General features: G+C 35.5%; 1 protein-coding gene across 2 annotated transcripts; it reads left to right on the top strand.

The window, feature by feature from the left end:
* Positions 1–259: 259 nt before the first annotated feature.
* Positions 260–27,061, top strand: LOC110663272 (pre-mRNA-processing protein 40C). Of its 2 annotated transcripts, none has more exons than XM_058145672.1 (15): positions 260–474; positions 941–1,069; positions 1,250–1,880; positions 1,998–2,161; positions 2,863–2,900; positions 15,145–15,223; positions 15,852–16,322; positions 17,137–17,220; positions 21,701–21,841; positions 21,967–22,073; positions 23,440–23,563; positions 25,195–25,338; positions 25,452–25,598; positions 26,253–26,375; positions 26,549–27,061. In XM_058145672.1, the coding sequence occupies exons 2-15, from the start codon at positions 1,067–1,069 to the stop codon at positions 26,864–26,866; spliced, it is 2,574 nt and encodes an 857-aa protein (XP_058001655.1). In that variant the 5' UTR covers positions 260–474; positions 941–1,066; the 3' UTR covers positions 26,867–27,061. The 2 variants fall into 2 exon arrangements, with proteins under 2 accessions (XP_058001655.1, XP_021678230.2); XM_021822538.2 differs by having other exon boundaries at positions 266–474; positions 944–1,069.
* Positions 27,062–27,087: the final 26 nt, after the last annotated feature.

Genomic DNA, 27,087 nt, shown 5'->3' with positions numbered 1-27,087 from the left:
TATTCATGCGACAAAGTTCAAAATTTTCAAATTAGCTTTTGGATTTTAGATATATATATATATATATATATATATTTTAATTTAAAAAGTCATTAAATTATCCGAATTTTAAAGGCTTGGATTTTTATTGTCAGTAGCCCATTTTATATTTCATTTCTTTAATTTAATCTGCGCGCGTTGCTTTTAAAGACTTATTTCCTAGAAATACAATTCTGCCCCTTAAACGACGCCATTTCAGTTGAATGGAATAAAACCCTCAAACTCACTTCCTCGGTTACACGTTTTTGGCTGCCATTCTCCTCTTCTTCTCTCCCCTTCTGCAACCCTAGTCTGCCATATCACTCTCCTCTCCGTCAATCTTCATAAGACAATCTCACCACCATTCACATTCACATTTTCTCTTCCTCTCCTCTTCTGCATTTCAACATCAATTTCAGTTCACACGCGACTCGTGGCCCTCGGCATCAATTTCAGGTACGGTGATTTCCTTTTTTCCTGTATTCTTCAATATATTTGTATAATTCTGTTTTCATTTAATGTTTATGCAAGCCCAATAAAAATTTCTCTCTTTTTTGTGATTGAGGAAAGTGGGTTATATTTTGATTTTTGCATAGAAAAATTTGGGAGAAGAAACTGGCAAAACAGCATCAGGAAGAGAATAGAATGAAGGGAAAATTTTCCTTTTTGAATTTTTCAAGTTTAATTTCTTTTTTTGATTCACAAACAAAAGGTTTACCAGCAAAATTGATATTTATTTTTTCTATCTCTAGATGTAGGCAGTGTGTAGCCAAAAAGTGTTTTTTGGTATGCGAGCCGCCAGAACTACACAAATGCCAAATCTCATATGCATGTTTAATTTTACTAATTTTATTCTGCATGTTTTCTCATTTTTTTTTTGTTAAGGAAAGTCAATTATTTATTTTGGTTGCATGATTTTCAGCAGGAGCACAGAAGAAAAACTCAATTATAGGAGGCAAAAAACAATACCAACAAAAGAAGAAGAAGAAGGAGAAGAAGAAGAAGAAGAAGAAGAAGGCAACTAAGGACCAAAAAAATAGAGGAAAGAATGGTAAGGACATACCTCTGAGTTGCAGTGATTCTAAGGTTGTCAATGGAATTATATATACATGAATCACTTACTGATGACACCTGGAAACAAACTTGAAATATTTCAGACACATGGGAGATGTGTAACAGAATAACTTGCAGGTCCAAGAACTAATTGTTTGAGAATCTTCACCTACTGCAGGATTCATCGGCTTCTGTTCCACAAGCCAATGCCCAGTCATCTGCTTCAACTGTACCTCAGTCCATTCCCTTTTCCCTTCATCCTCCTTCAAGTTCTACAAAGACTTTATCTTCGTCTCCTAACTTGGGCCCATCAACTTCACACATACCCATCAATACTCCTTTTCTTGTGCCTCCTGGGTCAGCTGGAACTCCTGGACCCTCTGGATTGGCGTCATGTGCTTCAATGACTCTTCCATCTGTAGCTGTTGATTCTGCCTCATCTTCAGTTCAGAGACCTATCATGCTCGCTACTACTAATGCTCCAAATCCTGTAGTTCAGCAACAAAATTACGCTCCTTATCCATCTTTACCTGCTATGGCTGCTTCCCCTCAGGGACTCTGGTTTCAGCCCCCACAGATTGGTGGCATGCCCAGGCCACCATTTATGCCGTATCCTACTGTTTTTACTGGATCCTTTCCGTTGCCAGCACATGCCATCTCTCGCCCTTCTTTCCCGTTGCCTGATTCTCAACCTCCTGGTGTTACGCCTGTTGGAACTGTAGGTGCAAATCTTCCGTCTTCTTCTGCTTCAGGTCATCAGTTTATTGGCACTCCAGAGATGCAGAAAGAATTACCTCCTCCTGGAATTGGTATGCTCAGGGTTTCATGCTAGGTTACTGATAAAATTACAATGTAAGAATTGTTTATTCTTCGCTAAAGTTACACTGAATGAAATTTTGTCATTAATATCACATGGGGCTTTGCAGATGAGAAGGATCATATCCATGACATTGGCTCCAAAGACAATACTGCTAACAACGAACCATTAGATTCTTGGACTGCCCACAGGACTGAAGCAGGACTACTTTACTATTATAATGCTTCAACAGGAGAGTCGACTTATAAGAAACCTGCCGGCTTTAAGGGGGAGGTATCAAATGTTCAGATTTCTTCTTCTACTTTTTCTTCTTCTACCTTTTTTTCAATATTTTTATATGATAATTTTAGGAATAAAACATGTGACTTGGTGATACCCATTTCCAAGTTGTGATTGTTAGCATGGCTATGCTCATTATTTGGCCTTGAAACGGTATTTTTTGTATTTTAAGTTGATAAGCTAAGTATGTATAGATAGCTTAGTGTGACTAGGAATGTGTTCATTGCAGCACATCAAGAAAGCGTTTTCTTCTGCTTATTCTTCTTTAGTTTGTTCAACTTAAATTGTTAATGGTATTGAGCTCAATATCTTCTTCTTTTATTTCCTTCTCTATATTGAAGTATCAAATCAGTTTTCTGTCTTTTTTAATTTAATATTTTTTTTTGGCTGTATCCTAATTATTTTGTTGCCATTTGCTCATTATTTTGTTGGCTTACCTATATTGATGTCTGAAATCAGCATCCTTGAAGAGGGCTGAAATTTTCCCTACTGGTTAAAATGAATGGCTTTGCATTAACCACCATGTTAAATTGGTGTTGCTCTTGATAGATGCTAATTTTGTGTATTGTTTGAAAGTACAGGGCTAAAATTTCCCCTGTTGGTTAAAATGAATGGCTTTACATTAGTGACCTTGTTAACATTGGTGGTACTCCTGATAGATGCTAAATTTGTGTTTTGTTCGGATGTGGGTGCAGATGGAGAAGGTTCCCATGCAGCCAACTCCATTTTCAATGTAAGTTTCTTAGTCCTCGTGGATCTTGATATATTGCTTCTAATTTTGTAGTCTAAAAACAATATTTGTGATAATATGGATTTTTATTTGCGGAATATTATTGTTCTAGCAACACTTATTATAGGGAAGCTTGTTGTCCCAAATTGAAATCCTAAACTAACTAGGAATTTGACTAAAAATATAAATCTTAAAGAAGTAGGGAAATAAAGCAAGTTATAAACTTGAGTATGAGTTTTCTTCAATTGAAGGGGTTTATATATATGTGTTCTACTATTTGTCATGTATAAACTTTTCTTTGATAGATAATAAATATTTAAAACTAGTGAATGGTGGTGCAACTTAAATAAGACACCCTAATGGAGAAGTGTGACAAAATTCTTAGGTGATTGCAAAATAAATTATAAATTGAAGGGAAAGTTCTGTAGCTTCATGATTTGACCAACTGTGATGTATGCAGTGACTATTCGGCAGTAAAGAAATGTGCAATGATGTACTCACAATTAGTGTGGCGAAGATAAGTATCCTCAAATGGACGTGCGGAAATATAAGGATGAACTAGATAAAGAATGAATGAATGAATGAATTTTGTAGGAAGGTGGAAGTGTGACACATAGGTACTTAGAATGAGATACATCTTGGATTTTGGTACGGCTATGCGTTACACCACTTAGCTAGATATAGGGTATGCAATTGGTGGGCTTAGTTGGTATGGCAATTTGGAACACAATACGTGGATTATATCAATTCAGTTGTTGAAACGTGAATTGCACTTATTTAGTAAGGGATTTCGATCCCATGCCCTTTTAAAGGAAAATGGTTGTAGTAGGTTGAAGTTCAATGTAAAACTCAGTCAATTCTTATGAGAATGGATTCTTTTGATTTAAATGTGGGGTTGTGCTTGCCTAGGCACATGCTACTTTGACACCTGGATGTAGTGTTAAATGAGTAAGGAGTTTTGACGCATTGCCTCCTGGGTGCATCAGATTATAGGCAAAGGTAACCATATCATGGACGGGTATGGGTAAAAAAGTTAGTCAAACCACTGGAGGTGGTGCAAGCAATAAAATGGGCAAGGTTCCTGCATTTTGATGGAAGAGTGCGAATAAAGAAGTTAGTCTAGGAGAATAGGGTTGGAACATATAATCGTTGATTGGAAAGTCAATGGAGCTCGTGGATACTATGAAGAGGAGGGTTTACATAGCTTGTTTTAAAGAAACTAATTGGACGGGGTGAGAAAAGCTAGAGATTGGTAACACCAGTTATAAATTGTGGTACTCTGGGTTGAGAAGAATAGAAATGGGGTAGGAGTCATGGTAGAACCATGACTCAAATCATATGGTGGAAGTGAAGAGAATTAGTGATAGAATTATCTCCTTGAAATTAGCATTGGAAAAAGAAGATAATCCTATCATCAATTCTCTTCACTTCTACACACAATTATACATCAATCAAAAAGCAATATATGTATGAGTGTGTGTGTGTGTGTGTGTGTGTGTGCGCGCATGTGTGTGTGTGTGTGTGAAATGTATCCACAATGTATATCCACAATAACTTCCCCCTTTTAACATCATCAAAGGGGAAGAAAGTATAAGTGCCAAAAGTGAATACAAAAGATAAGCCAATCAAAAGCATAAAAGTAATAAAGTCACTGATGAGTTGGAGGAGGGAACATGTGAGAAAAATGCTGGAGAAGTGTGTGCATCTACATCATTTGCTCCTCCATCCTAATATGTTGATCCCCCATTCGAATATGACGATCCTCCATTTGAACACCTCTCAACTCGATGCGGTCCATGGCATATAGATCATGGTTGGTCCAAAAAGACTCCTATGCTTAGTTTGGGCAACTCCAGTGGTGGTTCTAGTGTTAGCTCTAGCATCATTGCCACCTACATCCATAGCTCTGTGCTCTGCAACTCTCTGATCTCTCATCGAAGGCATGTAGGCCTTCTTCGTGTTGATGCAAGCATTGTATTGCAAGTAGAGCCCTATGTGTGCCCTATGTGTACTAGTGTACCAATAGAGAAAGGCTCACAGTCACCTGTTAGGGGCATAGGAACCTTAGTATTTAGGTCAAAACCAAGGTCCAGGACATGGGTGAGGAGACGCCCATAGGCCAGACAACCATTCTTAAGCCTGAGAGAGTCAACAATGGTCTGAATTATAATCTGGGTAATGTTCAACTGTTGTCCTTCTAATAGGCAAGTCGTCTCAAGACACAAAGATGTTTGAATGGGTTAAGTCTGTCCGTTGTCCTAATATAGGCAAGATCTCATAGGTGATAATGTGGTGGAGAACTTTTGGTGAAGCATAAAGATCAGAGTACACCAACCTAGATGGCTCATATATATCAGGGGGTTTTGTGCGATTGTGTTTGTTTGTTGGAGGGGAGAGAAGGGATTGATATCCATTTATGAGTGAGGGGAGACAATGATTCCTTCATTTGGGACACCTAGATGACGAGCTATAAGGCTAGGAGTGAGTGAGATTCTCTGGCCATTGATAAAACTGACCAGAGTGGGGGGGATGTTGGTGAATAAATGGGTAGAGTTTTGCATAAAAGTCTTGTCAATGTGTTGGTGTGTAGGTGCTAAGGTGGTAACTAGGTTGCCCCAATCCTGGGTTGCAAAGGGAGCTACAAACCCATGCTGGGTGTAGTGATTTACAGACAGAATAGGTCGCCGAGGGTGGACAAACCTTCTGGCAAAAGAGACATAGCCTTCATCATCCATTCTAACAATAGGGTTAGGGTACTCAAAAGGAGGAGGGTTTCGAGAGGACTAGGTGGCTGGTCATTTACTATTGGACTCACCCATATGCCGAGGAATTTTACAGGCTTTTTGTTTGATAGTCATGCTTTTGGAGGAGGTTAGGGAAAGGCTAAGGAACTGGACATTGTACACAAGAGGGCCAACATAGCAGAACCACAGCCCATTAAACACAAAAAAACTGAGAACAACTGCCACATAAGCCTAACTGATCATAATTTATCATAATAGGCAATTAATTCACCAATTGCCAAACTGCAACACAAACACAACACAAACCATAATAGCAAGCAAAGCAAAGTGAAAGGAAAATTAATAATTTGTCACAGCAATCAACACAACATGTATTAAAACAATTTGTACATGCAATAAGCATAGACTTAACCCACTAAGATCAATCATAGCAACAATAGTAAGAAGATCAAAAGAAATTTACTAGCAATGCATAAGCATTTCAATAATGCATCATGTCAATTAGCTAACGATCCATCTCCTTATCATAGCAACATTTGAAAAGGAAAAGACAAAAAGATGATTTATCATGAAAGATTATCAACTAAATTAAAAAAAACGTCTTAACTTTTCTTTGGGGTTAAAAGAATACAAAAAATAATATACTATCATGTAGAGCTCATGAGGTTAAACAAGAAACAATTGCTATGAATAAATATACTAAGTTCATCTTAACAAATACAAATGGTTACGATTGTAGATAAAGGCCCTACAAATTCACGGCAATAACTGATGTTTTGATGTTTCAAGCCAAAAAAAAAAAATCATGTGTAAGATTTTGAACAAATTAACTAGTATCATTAATGGGTGTTCAATTGCAAAGGGGTAAAGGAAGTGATTTTCTCATACAAGATTGTACAAATGGACAAAATACTTTGATTTACAAATAGATCAACTAATACACTCATATATATATATATATATATATATATATATATATTGCAAAGCAAAAATATAGTAATAAAAATAGAAAAAATGAACAAAAAATCAATAAGAACACACAGAGGGAGAAAGAATACCTAGGGAGAGAAAATGTGTTAGAAGACCCAAAATGAGTGTAGAGAACCTAAAAACTCAAGATTTTTTAGGAGTTTAGCTTAAAAAACAGTGATTATGTTGAGATTTGGCCAAATGTCAAGTTAAGATTATGTAAGGAAGTGTTCATAAATGTAGAAAGAGATGATTCTCCTTGATTTCAATTAATCTGTACATGGGTATATATATATACAATTGATTCCTATAATTGTGTTCTACTAATTAGAAAAAAATCCTAATTAGGAAATCCTAAATAAGAATATGGAATATAAAATATACAGAGAAATAATATAGTGATTGACTTTCCATAACACTCCCCCTCAAGTTGGATCATAGATGTTAATTATGTCCAACTTATTATAAATGTAGTCAATCCTAGCTTCATTCAGAGCTTTTGTGAAAATATCTCCTAGCTGCTTTCCATTTTTGATATGTTCTGTTGAGATGATCTGTTGTTGAATCTTTTCACGAACAAAGTGACAATCAATCTCAATATGTTTGGTTCGCTTATGAAACACCAGATTAGAAGCAATATGGAGAGCAACTTGATTATCACACCACAATTTTGCAGGTAGGGAGGTCACATACTGATTGTGCCATGGCTCTGTATTCCGATTCAGCACTAGATCGAGAAACTACACTCTGCTTTTTGCTTCTCCAAGACACCAAATTTCCTTCAACAAAAACACAATATTCAGTAGTTGACCTCTTGTCAACCTTAGATCCAGCCTAGTCGGTATCTGAAAAACATTCAATATTCAAATGCCCATGATTACCATATAACAAACCTCTTTCTGGAGTGTCCTTCAGATAACACAAGATTTGTCCCAAGGCTTCCCAATGAGCAACAGTTGGAGAAGATATAAACTGATTTATCACACTAACAGCATAAGCAATGTCAGGATGAGTGACTGTAAGGTAGTTCAATTTTTCTATTAATCTCCTGTATCTCTCTGGATCTTCAAACAACTCACTATCCCCTGCTAACAGTTGTAAATTTGGAGTCATTGGTGTATTGCAAGACTTAGCACCTAATTTTCCTGTCTCTGTCAATAGATCGATGACATTTTTTTTGAGACAAAAAAATACCCTTTTTACTTTTCATAACTTTAATACTCAAGAAATACTTTATTAATCCCAAGTCTTTAGTTTGAAACTGGGTTTAGAGGAAGGTTTTAAGAGATTAAATACCTACAGAGTTACTCTCAGTGATGACAATGTCATCCACATAGACTACCAGGAAAATTAGACCAGCCTTAGATTGCCTATAAAATAATGAGTGATCACACTTACTCTTTTGTATATCAAATTCTTGTACTGCTTCACTGAATCTCCCAAACCAGGCCTTAGGACTTTGTTTCAAGTCATAGAGAGAATTCCGAAGCCTACAAACTTTACCCAACTCCCCTTGAACAACAAACCTAGGCAGTTGCTCCATATACACCTCCTCCTGAAGATCACCATGAAAGAAAGCATTCTTGATATCCAATTGGTGCAGGGGCCAATCATATGTAGCTGCTAAGGAGATAAACAAGCGAACAGAAGTAAGTTTAGCGGATAAATTTCAACACCTGTCATTGAACTTATATGGTTGTAACACTACAGTCCTTCAACTTTAAAATGTAGCATAAAACTGCCTAAACTTTTAAATTTTACACAGTAAAATCCCTCTGACTTTCAATTATTAATTTTCCAGTTAGAAACTGATGTGAACAGCTCCCATATAGTGTTTAGTCAACATTTCTCTCTCATCTCTTATGCAAAGTGTAAAATTATTCTCTCTACACATGAAAAATTATTCTGTTTACAGAAAGGGGATTCAATTTACACATTACTTAAGAGAGAAGAGATATACTGACTAAACTCCATGCTAAAACTATCTAGGTCAGTGTCTAACTGGAAAATCGATAATTAGAGGTTAGAGGGACTTTACTGTACAAAATTTGAAAGTTGATGGGGTTTTATGTTATATTTTTAAGTTTAGGGACTGTAATGTTACAACTAGATAAGTTCAGGGACAGTTGTCAAAATTTATCCTAAGTTTAGCTACAGGAGAAAAAGTATCAGAGTAATCAACCCCATATGCCTGAGCATATCCTTTTGCCACAAGACGTGCTTTTAACCTAGCCACAGAACCATCAGGATTTACCTTTACTGTAAATACCCATTTGCAACCAATAGCTTTCTTACTAGTGGACAAAGGCAACAGTTCTCATGTACCATTAGCATCTAAAGCCTTCATTTCCTCTTTCATAGCAGCACACTAGCCAGGATGAGACAGTGCCTCACCAACAATATTAGGGATAAGAACAGAGTCTAAAGAAGTAACAAAACACTGAGAATAAGAAGACAATTGATTATAATAAACAAAAGAAGAGATAGGGTAAGTGCATGAACGCTTATCTTTACGAAGAGCAATGGGTAAGTCTAGGTCAGAATCATGATTAGTATGAGGTATAGGATCTCCCAACGAAGTAGCTGGTGGAGGATCTGAGTTAGGAATCTTCAATCTCCTAAAATAAACATGAACAACGGGAGGTCGAGTAGGTCTAGAGACAGAAGGAACAGGCTGTGGGAGAGGACTAGATATTGGTTGGACAGTATATATTAAGAGATCATCCTCCTCCCCCTGATTCTCATACACAGATGATCGAGGAAAGAATGGAGTGGATTCAAAAAATGTGACATCTGCAGAAACAAGATAGCGATTAAGAGTAGGAGAGAAACAACGGTACCCTTTTTAGAGCTAGGAGTACTCAAGGAAGACAAATTTGAGAGATTTCTGACCCAATTTAGTAATCTGTAGACTAACATCATGCACAAAACAGGTACAATAAAAAATACGAAGTTCAACAGGGAACAAAGATTTTGTAGGAAACAAAGCAGTATAAGGAATATCTCCATTAAGAATAGAAGACGGCATACGATTGATAAAAAAACATGCCGTAGAAACTGCATCCGCTAAAAAGTGTTTAGAGACAAATTTGAGAGATTTCTGACCCAATTTAGTAATCTGTAGACTAACATCATGCACAAAACAGGTACAATAAAAAATACGAAGTTCAACAGGGAACAAAGATTTTGTAGGAAACAAAGCAGTATAAGGAATATCTCCATTAAGGATAGAAGACGGCATACGATTGATAAAAAAACATGCCGTAGAAACTGCATCCGCTAAAAAGTGTTTAAGAACTTTCATATGAAAAAGAAGAGCACGAGTTACCTTAAGAAGATGCCGATTTTTTTTTTCTGGCTATGCCATTTTGGGATGGGGTATCGATAACACAAGAAGACTGATGAAGAATGCCATTTTATGTCATATAAGACTGAAATTATGCTGAAAAATATCCTTTGGCTTTGTCACTTCTTAATATGCGTACAGAAATATTAAATTGAGTTTTGATTTCTTTACAAAAGGCACAAAAGATAGAAAATAACTCAGAACGATTTTTCATTAAATATAACCTGGTAACACGAGAGTAATCATCAACAAAAGTAACAAAATAACGAAATCCAGTTTTAGAATAAACAAAACAAGGACCCCAAACATCAGAATGAACTAACTCAAAAGGGGATGAAGCTGGTTTATTGACTCTAGACGCAGAAGGCAAACGATGATGTTTTACAAACTGACACGACTCACATTCTAGTACTGATAAAGATTGAAACTGAGGACACAGCTTCTTCATGGTAGATAAAGAAGGATGACTCAATTTACAATGAACTTCAAGAGGTGTTAAGGTACTGGAGCAAACAAGCGATCGCGGTACATGATTTTCCAGAATGTAGAGACTAGCTGACTCACGTCCTTTATCAATAATCTGCTTCGTCGTAAGATCTTGAAACAAACACTGGTCAGTACAAAAGGAAATAGAACAATTTAAGGTACGAGTAAGTTTACTAATAGAAAGTAGATTAAAAGAGAATTTTGATAGACATAAAACAGATAATAAAGAAATTGACGAAGTCGGGTTCGCAGTTCCAGAACCCATGATACAAGAAGTAGAACCATCAGCTAAAGTAACGATAGAGGAAGTGAGATTAGACTGAAAAGCAGATAGAAGACTAGAATTACCTGTCATGTGATCTGTCATACTAGAATCAATAACCCATTTGGATGAGGAAGACACAAGTCATGTAGTGGATTTACCTGACTCAGAGATCGCAGTGACAGGGGAATTGGTAGGTTTTAGAGTTGCCTGATACTAGGAAAACTATGCAAAATTCTCTGCAGATACCAAAACATTTTTCTCAAAGGAAGATACTGTAGAATCTTCTGTTGTCATATTTGCCATCTGTGATCTCTTATTTTTTCTTTGAAGTTGCGGATAATTATATTTTGTATGGCCAGGCTCATGGCAATAATAACAAATGACTCCTTTTGACTCATGATTAGAACTAGCCTCCCCATTACGGTGATTACCTCTGTTGCCTGTAATTTCTCCTCTACTTCCTCTACTTCCTCTTCTATCACCCTGTTGTCCATTTGGATTACGGCTAATAAGAGCACTATTGACAGGCTGTGAAGATTGAGTACTCTCTGTACGAAGGACCCATGTGAACGTTTCATGCAAAGAGGAAATCTCAGAATTGGAGAGAATCTGAGATTTAGCAGTCTCATACTCTAAAGGAAGGCCTGCAAGAAAACTCATAACAACCAGTTGCTCACGTTGGGCCTGCTGAACTTTCACATCAGAACTAAAAGGCAACAATATATTAAGTTCCTCATATACTCGTTTAAAGTCCATAAAATAAGCCGTGAGAGATTTATCCTCTTTCTTAGCACGGTAGAATGCCTTACAAACATCATAAATACGGGAGATATTCCCTTTACTAGAATACAGAAAATCTAAGTAATCCATTAATTCCTTAACAAATTCACAGTGATTAATTAAACTAATTACCTCACTGTGAGTCGAGTTCCGAAGCTGCAAAAACAACCGAGCATCCTCCCTTAGCCAAGTTTGCTGTGTATCATCAGTAGGTTGGTCTTTAGTAAGGTGATTATCCTTATCAATGCTACGCAAATAGACTCTAACAGTCTTACTCCACTCCAGGTAATTCGAACAATTAAGTTTGTATTCCGTGATCTTAGTCATCATCGTAATCACATCAGAAATAACATTCTTATTGTCTGCCATTTGCTGAGACAAAGAAAAATAATCGAAACGCTAATCCAAAGTGCTTACAGCCGTAAAATAACCCAAAATCACAAATTAAGCAAATACCGAAATAGAATCTACGAGCCAAACCTCAGAAGTCCTTTAATAGCCTACTGGATTAGGCAACAGCACACAGTGGTGGAATGAGGGGGTTGAGGCGACGCCGGCGATGCTGATTGGAGTCAAAACGGTCGGCGGACGCTCCTCCACGTGCTGGCGAGTAAAGAAACGGCGAAAGCCTGAGTTGTGCGCGTGAGCCTCATGCGCTTGGATTCCGGCGACTAGATCAGAAGGGACGGTTGGTTGGCGGTCAAGATTTCTCCTGAGCTGGGTAGTGAGAACAAATAGTCACCCTAGATAGATGACCTGTTCTGATACCATGTAGAAAGAGATGATTCTCCTTGATTTTAATTAATCTGTGTATATATATATATATATATATATATATATACACACACACACACACACAATTGATTCCTATAATTGTGTTCTACTAATTAGGAAGAAATCTTAAATAGGAATGCAGAATACAGAATATACTGAGAAATAATATAGTGATTGACTTTCCATAACAATAAAATTATTCTTAGAACATTTTTTAAATAAGACCAAATCATGAAAAAATTGTCAAACCTTGGCACCCCTTTCAATTTTAGTTAACTCTTCTAATCTTATCAATTTATACCAGAAACTTTGACATTCCTTTCCTTTTTAGCAATAAATTCAATTGGATGCAATTGGGCTGCTGATTGTCTAAAATAATCTAAATCTTTGTGTGCCTTATCAATTTTAGGCAATCTTTTAAGTTTATCAATTTTTTTGGCAATCAAACTTAAACTGATAAAAAAAAATTATTTTTTTTTATTGTTGAATCAAGTAAAATATTATTATTTTAATGGTTTATTTTTTTCTTTTATTTCTCTCCCTTATGAGGCATATGAACAGTACAAGATAGCAAAGAAAGAGGCAAAAAAGACAGTTAGTCAAGCAAGAGCACACGCCTTTGAAAAGTTATATGAGGAACTTGGAACTAAAGAATGGGAGAAAGATATTTATAGATTAGCAAGGGGGAGAGAAAAGAAATGTCAAGATCTGAATCAAGTTAGGTGCATTAAGGATAAAGAAGGAAAAGTGTTGGTGAAAGACGAGGACATTAAAGAAAGATGGAGAAGTTATTTTAATGATCTTTTTAATAATAGTCAAAATGGTAATAGCGTGATATAGACTATGGAACAATAGAAAAGAATGTGAATTATACTAGAAGGATTAGATCTTTAAAAGTAAAGGAAGCACTTAAGAGAATGAAAGTGGGTAAAGCCTGTGGACCTGATAAAATACCAATTGAAGTGTGGAAGTGTTTAGGAGATATGGGAGTGGCATGGTTAACTAAATTATTTAATAAGATTCTAAACTCAAAGAAAATGCCTGATGAATGGAGGAGTATTTTAGTACCTATTTTTAAAAATAAGGGAGACATAAAGAGTTGCTCGAACTATAGGGGAATTAAACTCATGAGCCATACTGTGAAGTTGTGGGAGAGAGTTGTGGAGTATCGACTACGCTAGGATACTTCTATCTCTCTTAATCAATTTGGTTTCATGCCCGGTCGTTTAACTATGGAAGCGATCTTTCTCATTAGAAGCTTGATGGAGAAATAGAGAGATGTGAAGAAAGATCTACACATGGTTTTTATTGATTTTGAGAAGGCTTATGATAGTGTTCCAAAAGATGTCTTATAGAATGTGTTAGAACAAAAGAGGGTATCTATTAGGTACATACAAGTGTTGAAAGATATGTATGAAGGAGCAACTACTATTGTGCGCACAGTGGGAGAGGACACGAGATTTTCCAATCTCAATTGGATTACACCAAGGATCAGCCATAAGCCCTTACCTTTTTACATTAGTTTTAGATGAATTGACGAAACATATACAGCAGAGTATTTCTTGGTGCATGTTGTTTGCGGATGATATTGTTTTGATAGATGAGACACGAGGAGTCAATAGAAAGCTAGAGCTTTGGAGAAGTACTCTAGAATTAAAGGGTTTTAAGTTAAGTAGAACGAAGACAGAATACATGCATTGCAAGTTCAGTAAAGGCCAAACTGGTGATAGGGAAGGAGTTAATTTGAATGGAGTGGTACTGTCCTAAAGTAATCACTTTAAATATCTAGGTTCAATCTTTCAAGTAGATGGGGGATGTGAGGAGGATGTTAGTCATAGGATTAAAGCCGGATGGTTAAAGTAGAGACGTGCCACGGGAGTTTTATGTGATCATAAAATTCCCAATAAGTTAAAAGGGAAATTTTATTGTACAGCCATACGATCGGCTATGTTATATGGTAGTGAGTGTTGGGCACTAAAAGAATCGCATGCGTCTAAGATAAGAGTTGCAGAGATGAGAATGTTAAGGTGGATGAGTGGTCATACTAGACTAAATAAAGTCCGTAATGAGAGTATTAGAGAAAAGGTAGGAGTGGTGCCAATTGAAGATAAGTTGAGAGAAGGGAGATTGAGATGGTTTGGTCATGTGAAGCGTAGACATACGGAGGCTCCAGTTAGACAAGTAGAGCATATTAGGTTAGAGGATAGAAAGAAAAAAATGAGTAGACCTAAATTGACTTGGAGGAGAGTAGTACAACATGACCTAGAAGCATTACACATTTCTGAGGATTTAACTTAATATCGTTTAGAGTGGAGAAAGCGAATCCATATAGCCGACTCTAAATTTTTGGGATAAAAGCTTAATTGAATTGAAAAAAAAAAATTTCTCTCCCTTGCTTCTCACAAGTTTAGGATTTGTATCTCTATCCTTTGCGCTATGCCTATTAGGCCAAATAAATCAATAAAATGGTTCTTTTAGCCTTTTTTTCTTATTATGCATGATAAAACTCTCTCATTTCGTTAAGCATAAATTTTAAGTTTTAATTCATTGACTCTGCCTTGGCTCCTAGAGTCGTTGGTGCCCAAGTTTGTCAAGTACCATTAACAGCACTGCTTAAAAATTACTTCAGACTTTTCATTCAGCATGGTGCCTACATTGCTTATTCAAAATTATATATAGTTCCCATTCATATGTTTTGGTTTGTATGTTGCTCATGGCGTGTATTATTTTATCTCGTCCAGTGTTTTGTTGTCGTTTGACTTCTTTTTTTGGTTAATTAATTATAAGTTTTGGCTATTAAAGTTGTTAGGGGAGGTTATGAAAGTTAAAGTGACAACATAAATTGCTAAATTCTTAATTTAATTCATTTATTTTTCCTTTTAGGGAGAATTTGGCTGGTACTGACTGGGCCTTGATCACAACAAATGATGGAAAAAAATATTACTACAACAGCAAAACTAAGGTATTGTTATGCATATGATTGGTCTATGTACTCCAAAGAGTAGTTTCATTCACTTTCTTTAGTTGCTAATATTGTGCAGAAACATCTGTGAAAATTTGTTAGTGGCATATGTTTTATGGCTGTATTAGTCCAAGGACAACTAATATTATGCAAAATGAGGTTGGCTTTTGGACTCTTGGTCATGTGTATTAGAAAGGATGGTGGTTTTTAAGTGAGAGAAGACCAGTATCTTCATGTGTAAGAATGACGGATCTTACGATTTATCACTCTTATCTGTTGACAGCAACTAATTGGGTAAATTACTTGCTAAAACATCTGGCTTCTCTCTAACTATGTATGAGACTTAATGTTCATTAATCTTTTCTTTTGAAGACTTGGGTGGTGGTGTTGATAAGTTTTGCATTTTCCATAATGATTTTTCAGCTGATTTTATCATGTTGATTTTCTTGGTTATTTTTGGGGACATCTTTGTGAAAATCAGTTACTTTGGATGTTTTCCTTCTTTCATATGCAACAATCGAAATTTACTATTTGTCTATTTCAAATATATAACTAAAGTTGCCATTTGTAAGTAATTTTCCTTGGACTAATTGTTGCCCTCTTGCTTTTATTATGTTTTCTTCATCAGTTGAGCAGCTGGCAGATCCCAAGTGAAGTGATGGAACTGAAAAAGAAGCAGGAAGCTGAAGTATCAAGAGAACATGAATTGTCACGCACTAATGTCTTGACTGAAAAAGGATCTGCTCCAATTAGTCTGAGTGCTTCTGCTGTTAGCACAGGTGGCCGTGAGGCCATAGCTCTTAGAGCGTCAAGTGCACCAGGAGCATCATCTGCATTGGATTTGATAAAAAAAAAGCTGCAAGATTCAGGAACTCCTGTAACTTCTTCCCCTTCAACAGTTTCATTAGGATTAGCAACAGCAGAATCAAATGGCTCTAGAGCTATTGAAGCTTCAGCTAAGGGTTTGCAAAGTGAGAATAGCAAAGATAAGCCAAAGGATGCTAATGGTGATGGTGATGGTAATGTATCGGACTCCTCTTCGGATTCAGAGGATGAAGACAATGGGCCTACAAAGGAGGAGTGCACTATCCAGTTTAAGGTATCTTTGTTGCTTTTCTTTTGCCAAAAATTCACACATTTTCAAATTAATGTGGTGTCCTTTCCCCTTCCTTTTTTAAGCTTGTTGCTGTGAGATGTGAGCTGATAAATACGGAAATAGAATTAGGAGGTTTGTTTTTTTTTTTTTTTTTTTTGTGGGGGTGGGGGGGGGGGGGGGGGGGGTGGGAAGCGGGGGCACAATAATCTTAGAATATTTTTAATTTATTCGCGTATCATCCTGATATTCTGGGTAGCGTAATTTCTAATATTGTAATCCTAATTTAAAAAATAATAAAAATCTAACGTAATGGATGAACATCTAACCTATTATCAATTCATTGTGGCACCAAAAATATTGTTAACTAAGCCAACATATTCACCAAAAATAGACCAAAATTCATAAGACATCCCATTGAATGAATTTCCTGTGTTTATTAACCAAAATATACGCAAAAGTAAAATGGGTTGATTTTTAATCTTCCATCGTCTCCTTCTGCACATTTTTGTAATAAATTTTCCTGTGGTTAAGCTAATAAAATTCATTATGAAGAGTATGTGTTATTGTGTTCAAGGAAAGATGATGAAGACCTTGTTGAATAGAGTTTGGTTCTTGGTAATTGGGTTACCTCTGGACTAATAGAATTAGGGCTTGCTAGTTCAAATAGGGAAAAGAAAGAAATGTAGGTGTGTTGAGCATAAACGTTTTAAAAGAATTGGAATTGTTTTTTGTTACTGCTAATTTTCTAGCTCAGTAAAACTTTCTTTCCTTGAGAAATATTTGTTATTGGTGTTTATCATGTCTCTGGGATGTGCAGGAGATGCTAAAGGAGCGCGGAATAGCGCCATTCTCAAAATGGGAGAAGGAGCTGCCAAAGATAGTTTTTGATCCTCGTTTTAAGGTTTGTTGTGTCTAAAGAATTATGAATTACTTTGTTTGGGAATTAGGCACCATTCCTAAAACTGGAACTCCTTGAAACAGGTTTGTTGGATTCATATATCTGCATACTTTTGATGAGGTGAAATTATTTTATGTGTTTTAAATATGCTACTTTTTGCCATTGTAACTAGGTAAAAATCATACTTATCATTTGTATCCTTTCGTGAGGGTTTTGTTGGGAAATAAATCATTAGCAACACCTTGTTGAGATAGTGACTTTAAGGAGCAATTGCCTATAGCTTATCTTTCTTGCCTATAGCTTATCTTTCTTACTTTGGGTTTTTCTGGTTTAAGCCTATTGTTACATCATGCCAATAAAGCCAACATCAGAAGTGGAAATACAAAATTTTTCTGCTTTTGTACATTTTTAGGCATTCTTGCCCTTTTGTGATATCGCCATCTGTGATTTACCGTCAAAAGCCATATTTATCTTTTTATCTCTCTAAAATCAACCATGTTTAAGTGTGATTGTGTGAAGAAGATTTTTACATTCGAGTCACAGTTGCATTAAAAGATTGGACTGAACTCACCAACCTCTTTGACGAGAGGTTTATTTCAAAGTTGTCAAGGAATTTTTCATCTAAAACTCTATATGCATGCTTTTGTGTTCTTTATCTTTATTAAGAGCTTTGCCCTTGCTGAGTTGCTATGAGTATTTTTACAGCTTTTATTTATTTTAATAATAGCTTGTGTATGATTTGTCCATGATTTTGTGAATTCTCTCTCTCTCTCTCTCTCTTCCCCCACCAACCCCCACACCCCCCCCCCCCCCCCCCTTGCTATTTCTGGTAGTTTAGATTATTAACATGAACTGATGACCCGGACCCCAAACTGATTTGCATTTGTAATCTGATTGGACAAGAGAGTGACCTGGTGTGACTTGTTTGATCCTTATGTGATCTGTTTGACTCAGCTAGTTTGACCAATCAATAGGAGGAATTTTTTTTTTTTTTTTTTTTTGGAGTGTTGGCTAGGAGAATTGCACCCAAGACATTATAAGAGATCTTTAAAGTCGCAGCCAATTCAGCTAACTTGAAAGTAGTATATTTTTTGTTCCAAAATATATATCTTTTATCCCATAATAATTATTTTATTACAAAATTTCATTATAAAATTATTTTGTCAATTAAATTATTATATATAAAATGGATAATTTTTTTTACTAAAAAATTATTTTATTTTATTTTTATAATAAATAAAGTTAACTATTTCTTATATTATCAATAATAGTAATTTTAAATTTTAAATCTTAATAAAATTTTTAAATAATTTATAGAAGTAAATATATTTTATTCAATTTTCTAGTATTATTTAATAATTTATTTCTAAAATGACTTAGTGAATATTGAAAATTTAATTAGGCAAAAGAAAGTCCTCTCATTTACAGTACAAGTCACTGCTAGCATCATCTTATTTGTTCAAATCTGTTACGGTCTCACATCGCTAAGGAACAACTTTAGTGGGAGGTTAATAAGTCCTTAGACACCTTTCCCTTGCAAGTCGGTTTTCAAGGGTGAGTTCTTTTAGGTGGCCTATTTCTCACGTGGTTCATGGTGCACAACAGTTCATATCAGTTGGTATCAAAGCCAATCCCATCTTGCGAGACCCGACAATCGAAGTGGTGGCCTAGGCCCATTATGTAAGGACAGGTGGTCTAATGTGTAGGATACTAGCTGTGACCAACGTAACCATGACCAACATGGTCATGACCAGCGAGGACATTAGTTCTCCAAGCGTGGGATATTGTTATGATCCCACATCGCTAAGGAACAACTTTGTTGAGAGGTTAATAAGTCCCCAGGCACCCTTCCTTTTTAAGTCGGTTTTCAATGGTGAGTTCTATCTAGGTAGCCTATTTTTCACGTGGTTCATGGTGCACAACAGTTCATATCAATAATTTTTACGATCCCACATTGCTAAGAAACAATTTTAGTGAGAGGTTAATAAGTCCCTAGGCTCCTCTCCTTGCAAGCCGATTTTCAAGAGTGAGTTCTACCTAGGTGGCTATTCCTCACATGGTTCGTGATGCACAACAGTTTATATCAATTGGTATTAGAGTCAGCCTTATCTTGCCAGACTTGGCACTGGGAGTAGTGGCCTAGGAGTGGTGGCTCGCAGAGTGGTGGCCTAGACCCATGGTGTAAGGAAAGGTGGTCTGATGTGTAGGGTGTTAGCCGTGAACAACATGGCCGTGACCAACGAGGACGTTGGTTCTCTAAGCGTGGGGTATTGTTACAATCTCACATCGCTAAGGAATAACTTTGGTGAGAGGTTAATAAGTTCCTAGGCACCCTCCCCTTGCAAGCTGGTTTTCAAGGGTGAGTTCTACCTAGGTGGCTTATTCCTCACGTGGTTCGTGGTGCACATTAGGTCATATCAAAATCTTTGTGACTTTTATTAATCTTTAATACAAAATAAAGCTAAAAGATAATCATTTTTGGTCAACAAAGAAAACCCCATTTTTCCTTCACTCCACAAGCAAACTGCTATATCTTTTATTTTTTACAATAAATTTTATAAATAATATGTTTATTTTTTTTAATATATATATATATATATATATATATATATATATATATATATATATATATATATATAATTTGTATTTCATAAATATTAAAAGGTAGTTACACATTTATAGAAAAATTGGAAAAATATATAATAATAATAATAATAATTAAAATTGAAATACTTTTATATAAAATTTAAAAACACCATTAAAATATATATAACCTAGTAAATGTTGAAAGTTTGATTTTAAATAATTAAAAATTAATTAATTAGATTTATTTATTTATTTCTATTAATGGGTGTTATAGTTAATTAATTTTTAATAAGATATTGATTGAACTAGTGTCTTACTTATAGAACCAATAACCCATCGACTGGGTACCTCGGCCGGGTCAAACTCCGGGCTGGGTCTAATTACACTGGTTTGGATTTGAGTGTCATTCATGGTTTGTATTGGTAAATTGAAACATGGATGAAAAAATCGATTAAACCAAGTAAACTTTTCGGTTTGGTGTTATTTGATTTTAGATAATGTTCATTTTGGTGGTAAGTTTGAGAATTTCAGTTGATTCAGTTTGGCCTAAAAATTTTGAGATGACTGACCAATTGTAGATAATTTCAGCTCGGTGTTCTTTGACTGTAGATAATGTTCAGTTTGGTAAGTTAAGTGATAAATTTGAGAATCTTTGGTTTGGTCTGAAAATGTTGGGATAACTGACCGATTGCACATCACTAAGCACTAGGCTATCTTCCTGAACAACCTGGTTATTATCTATTTCTCAACCTGGTTGGTTTCTTAAATTTTTCTCGAGAGTTATTTTATGCAAGCAAAATGAACTTGCAATTCTAACCAGTTTGTTGCTAAGCTCCATCACTTTTGGATCCCAATAAAATCAAATCCAAAATACATGACTTGTTTCAAAATGCAGTTATAGGTTAGTTTTTGTGAATTGAACATTTGAGTTTGGGAGAGAGAGAGAGAGAGAGAGAGAGAGAGAGATTCTAAGTAGTTTGTTGCTGAGCCCCATCACTTTTGAATCCCAGTAAAATCAACCCCAAAATGCATATTTCTTTTGAAAATGAGGTTATAGGTTTATTTTTTGTGAATTGAACATTGACTTTGGTAGATCTTACTTATGATAGTTTGGTGATGCACATGGGTATCTCAAACTGCAACAAGCACATAAATGATTTGTATATGTGAAGGTTTCATGTCAATTTGCGACAATACAATAGCAAGAAATTCATGAGATATTTGAATTTGTATCATTCCTTAAGGATTTCAATTATGCAAGTTATGATAGTTTGGTAAGGCACATGGGTACCTCAAACTGCAACAAGCACGTAAATGATTTGTATGATATGTCAAGGTTTCATGTCAATTTCTAACAATGCAATAACAAGAAATTCATGAGATATTTAAATTTGTATCATTCCTTAAGGTTATCAATTATGCAACTCTATTTAGAAAAAGAAGTAATTTGTGATGAATGTTATGATTTTCTAATTTTGTTTGAGGACGTTTTAGTAAAGGGAGTTGCTGCCTTGAGTATGGTAACTGAAGAAAGTGAGGTTTGAATGTTCTGTTTAACATGCATGCTTTCTTTTCTTGTATTTGCAATCCATCCAATAGTACATCTGTTTTTCTTCATTATGCATTTAACTCCAATGATATCTTCTTACCACGTGAAAGGCTTAAATTTATTCTGCTTCCATAATAATGGGCTTATTGCCAATGCATATATATTTGTGAAAGCATGCACAGCCCTGTATAGGGGAATGGATTGATACGGTGCTAGGCGTGGCTTCTGATTCTTTGTTATGCATTATTTTGAACGTCCTCTGAATGATTTTTTGCTTCTCTAATTATACCCTATTAAGGGTTCATTAGCTAGCGCTTTTCTTATCATAAAAGCATTGTTCTGGTGCAGGCTATCCCTAGTCATTCTGCTAGGAGGTCCTTGTTTGAGCACTATGTTAAAACACGTGCTGAGGAGGAACGCAAGGAAAAACGAGCAGCTCAGAGGGCTGCAATAGAGGGATTCAAGCAGTTGCTGGCAGTAGCATCTGAGGTTTCATGGACTAACTTCAGCTCAGCTGTTCCTTTTTGGGATAATATTTCTTACAAGCTATTTTTGTTGTTGAAACTTAAAACTGATGACTGCAGATTACTTACCAACCTGATATTTTATTTCAGGATATTGATCAAAACACTGATTATCAAACTTTCAGAAAGAAGTGGGGCAGTGATCCGCGGTTTGAGGCTGTGGACCGCAAAGATCGAGAGCACTTATTAAATGAAAGGTATTGCTCGGTGAGGAGAACCTGGCTTTAGATTTTTATTAGCATTATCCATCAAGAATTTATGATCATTGTCAAGTCAGCCAACTGTTACCATGTATGGAACTTTTAATTCTGCTTTTGGTTATATTCTGGCCAATTAGGTGATATTGATTACTGCAGTAAAGGGAATATTTTCGTAGTTGGATATTAACTTATAAAATCCATTGTAATGTGGTGTTGGTCTGTGCTTGGTGGGACCGATGAGCATACTGAAATGCAGGTGTGCCATCAATTGAAAATTGGGACTGAAACTCCTGAGCCCTTGGACTTGGGGTTAATTTCAAGTTGCAGATTCTAAACTACTTCATTTCAGACTACTTTTTTTTTCTTGAGGCAATCTTACATTTTTAAATATTAATTTTATTTTGTAGTCATTAGTTCTTTGAGCACCAAATTTCTTATCAGGTTTATATTTCATTTGCTTCAATGCTTCAGTAGTTCTTAAGAATTATTCTTGTTAAAATAATTTGCAAGTTTGTATATTCATTTCAAGGTATTTTATATTATGTAAAGTCCACATGACATTGTTCTTTATAGGTGGTTCATTAATGGAAGTCCAGAATTTCCTTTTTCTGCAACTTGGCATTTGATAAACACTTTAAGTAGTTTATAATATTTAATTTTTTAGTAATTCAGTTGAACTAATTTGATAAATACTGGTTTATCTATGGGGAAATTATAATATGTCAATTATGTGTTTAATTTGGCTATGGTGGTTTTCTGGATAATGAAATGCTCTGTACAGGCACATCCACGCTCACAGATTGCATGACGATTTTTCTTTTCTTAAAAGAATGGAAGATATTTCTGGGTAACTGAGGATTATTTAACTAGTGGTGCCTGGGCAGCATATGGTGGTGATGGTTTAATGACTTATTTGGACCACATATAATCTGTATAACTTGCTAAAATCAAACTGAAACAATTTTGAAATCTATGAATTGCTGCTTTCTGTTGGAGAAATTTTCTGCATGTTTCCACATAATTCAGATTCATATTGTGTCATCTACAGAAAAAAAAAAAAAGATTCATGTTGTGTGTGAGCACCTGTAACATATAGCGTGATTGATTTTTTCAGCATATTTTATTTTACTCAGATCCTTACCTGGATTTACTTGAACTGTTTACTAGTCTAGATTATTTTGTTCAAATCCCTAAAGCTACATGTGTGAGCTGAGTAATAGGCTATGATCAGGTTCTCATTTTCAATTTGGGTGTCATTTAGCCATTGAATCTCTCTCTATACGCATTTTAATGGCCTTTTGTTATTGAGTCTGTTAGTTATGTCACATTAGTTAATTAAGCAAAGTTTTTGCTTCCATTGTAGAGTTATTCTTTTGAAGAAGGCAGCACAAGAAAAGGCTCAAGCTGAACGAGCAGCAGCTGTTGCTAGTTTCAAGTCAATGCTTCGAGACAAAGGCGATCTAACTGTCAATTCCCGTTGGTCCAAGGTATGTTCTTAAACAAATGATGCTTCCATTCAATAAAATACATCCAGGGCAGGTTTTAATATTGAGTGTGGAATCATTTGCGGCCAGTATCACAAATGAATGGAGTTGGACTTTATTAGTCACCACTTCATGATTAGTGAAGCACAAATCAAGTAACCAACATTTGGAACTTTAATTTAACCAAATATGCATGTACATCAGTATATCCTGTCGAAGGACCTTTTTTTTATTGATTAAGAAACCTAAAATTACAAAAAATCTTCATTAAATTTTGTGCATTCGAGCAAATTACTTACAGTGATAAGCATAAAACTTAACAATTTACAGTTGTAAAGAAAAATAACAATCAAAGAAAAGTACACAACATCAAAAAGTTTTATTTTACCAAAAGCTTTTTTTTACAAGTTCTGTAATTGAAAGATTAGGCCTAATGTTAAGAAAATTGATATAAAAAAAGAGTTTTATGGGGTGAGGTGTGGTTTCAGTTGAAGGGATAAACAATAATAATAAAAAGGTGCCGGCAACTCATATAAGGGCTTCCAATTAAAATTAATATTTTTATTTGTTTAGCTTTTTTCTCTGGATGTGTTATACAGCTTCTCATATAAATTATTATGCATTTTATTCAAAAATGTGAGGCTAATTTTGGATAGGTGTGTAATGCCTAGGGTTTGAGGGCACCTAGTGTTATTTTACAACGCCAAGGAGATCATTTGACAGCATTGGTTTGGTCAGTGCCAGATGCTTAGTTTTGGGCCAAAACTTTTAGCTGCAGTAAAATGTTACTATTGTTTATGGATACTATATAAGTTATAAATTTAATTTTCTAGTTTTCCTGTTCATTTTGCATACGGGTGCTGCTCCAATAATTTTTTTTGATGGAAGCTACTTGGTCTTGATGTAACATGCATTGTTTAGGATGAATGCATTACAACGATAACAACTAGTTGGGGATGGCTATATGGATTCGTTTTCTTCATTCCGCTCTGTTAGACATACCCAAAAATTGTAAATCATTTAATACTACTTTCCTCTACATCATTTTAGGTCTCTCCTTTTCCCTACTAATTTATTACACTACTGGGGCATTTGATTCTCTGCGTTGGACATGACCAAACCATCTTAATCAACTCTCTCTTATTTTATCTCCAATATTTGCTACATGCATTTCTGACGGATGTGGTTATTCCTAATCTTATTTATTATCGTGTTACCAAATATCTATTTTAACATTTGCACTTCTGTTACACTCATCTTGTGGGTATGTTGCATCTCAGATGCCCAACATTCATTCCCATAAAACATAGCTAGTATGACCATAATCCTATAGAATTTACCTTCACTTTGTTGCATAATACAAATGTCACAATCCTCCGTTTCGTCTATCCTGTATTGATCCTCTTGGTCACATCATCTAAAACTCCATTATTTTGAATGATAGAACCTAAATACTTGAATTGATTGCATTTAGGCAACAAAACTCTATCCAAATGAACTTCACCTTCATTCTGTCAATAGAATCCAACATACCAAAAGTATGATTTTGATATCAGGAAAGAAATATGAGATGCTCTATTTTGTTGAATTTTTACATATAACAATTATTTAGTGTTACTTTGTCATTGTTGCAGGTGAAGGAAAGCCTAAGGAATGATCCAAGGTACAAATCAGTAAAGCATGAAGATAGGGAAGTTTTATTCAATGAGTACATATCTGAGCTAAAAGCTGCAGAAGATGAAGAAGAACGGGAGGCAAAAGTTAGAAGGGAAGAGCAGGTATATGCTTATATTTTCTGATTTTTGCATGTGTGATTATTCAGCAGTTATCTATATATTTGTGCTGACTTGTGTCTAAGTTTTCTGCTTTCTTTTAACTTTTATTTTTCCAGGATAAGTTAAAGGAGAGGGAACGGGAGTTGCGCAAGCGGAAGGAAAGAGAAGAACAAGAAATGGAAAGGGTGCGAGTAAAAGTTAGGAGGAAGGAGGCAGTTGCATCTTTTCAAGCTTTACTTGTGGAATCAATTAAGGATCCTCAGGTATATTCTGATAACTAATGATTCAATTCTGGGTGGTATCAGACTGGACCATATCAAGAGTCTGTTCTGTTTTCAAATGAATTGAGTAATTCCAAGTGAAAGTTAGTTTAATATTATATGTTGTGTTGTCAAATGTTTTGCTAAACTTTGTAATCATATGGGCATGAGTAATGGTCTTAAATGGCATTGATGCACGAATCTGATGTGTTGCGGGCTGAAAACTGAAAATTGAAAATAATATGCCTCATAATCAGTTGGTGCGTTGCACTATCTATAATTTGCTTCAAGTGAAACTTAAAATCATATTGTGAGCACTAGTTATCTCCCTTTAGTTTGCTTGTCTCAATGAGAGATAGGACTGCATTGATCATTTGAAGTGCTAAAGAAAATTGTTTAGCCTTCGTTAGCCAGGTGGAAATGAAACAGAAATGCATTTGAGTTATTTGGAAAACAGTTCTTTGATGCGACAGCATTATTGGAAGAAAGGAAGGAAAGCAAACACTTGTTTGTTCAAATATGTCTCCCATTTTCCTCCTTTAGGACCCACACCATAGACGATTTTGTTATGGTTTTATTTTTCCCAGTAGTTCGGTTGATTTTGGTTTGGTCCAGCCGTACTAATCAATTTGTTCACCTGCTAATTCCATGTGCTAGGCTTCTTGGACAGAGTCAAAGTCCAAATTGGAGAAGGATCCTCAAGGACGTGCAACTAACCCTGATTTAGATCCGTCTGATACTGAGAGACTCTTCCGAGAACACTTAAAGATGTTGTATGAGGTAATTCTGAAATTCTGAATAAAGTATGCCTATGGATGTATCGTTGATGGGCTTTTTGATGGACTTCGCATTAATTTATTTGAATATTATTGGCATATATTATACTTTTGTGGATAACTTTCTGACATGGTTATGTTCTTACAATTTTTTTGTTTTGTGGTTTGTTTCTTTAGCGCTGTGCACATGATTTTAAATCACTGTTAGCTGAAGTCATAAATACTGAAGCAGCTGCCCAGAAGACAGAAAATGGAAAAACAGTTCTTGATTCATGGTCAACAGCTAAACGTCTTCTAAAGTCTGATCCCAGGTATAACAAGATGCCTAGAAAAGAGCGGGAAATCTTGTGGCGACGATATGCAGATGACATGTTGCGGAAGCAAAAGACAACACTTGATCAAAAGGAAGACAAACATGCAGAGTTAAAGAGTAGAAGTACTACTGATTCAGGAAGATATCTGTCAGGATCAAGGCGAACACATGATGGAAGATAGATCGTCATTTTTTGGTTAGAAAGTAGGCTCTTCTACTCATGTATCGAGGGGTTAGTTTCTGATTCACTGTATCAAGCAAGCTGAATAGCTGATTATTATTATCATTACTATTTTTATCTGCTTCTTTTTTCATTGAAATTTGTTATATCTGGACCATAAGCAATTAGGAAAAGAAATATGAATTCTTTTACATAAGCCTTCAGTCTTTTATTATTACTCAT

Source organism: Hevea brasiliensis, chromosome 4 (genome assembly GCF_030052815.1).
Source record: "Hevea brasiliensis isolate MT/VB/25A 57/8 chromosome 4, ASM3005281v1, whole genome shotgun sequence".
Classification (NCBI taxonomy): Eukaryota; Viridiplantae; Streptophyta; class Magnoliopsida; order Malpighiales; family Euphorbiaceae; genus Hevea; species Hevea brasiliensis.
This window is presented reverse-complemented; position numbering and strand designations above follow the sequence as displayed.

Coding starts and splice junctions, on each gene's coding strand:
- LOC110663272 (XM_058145672.1), top strand. Junction 16,323..17,136: donor AGTGCACTATCCAGTTTAAG/GTATCTTTGTTG, acceptor TGGGATGTGCAG/GAGATGCTAAAGGAGCGCGG. Junction 23,564..25,194: donor TCAATTCCCGTTGGTCCAAG/GTATGTTCTTAA, acceptor TCATTGTTGCAG/GTGAAGGAAAGCCTAAGGAA.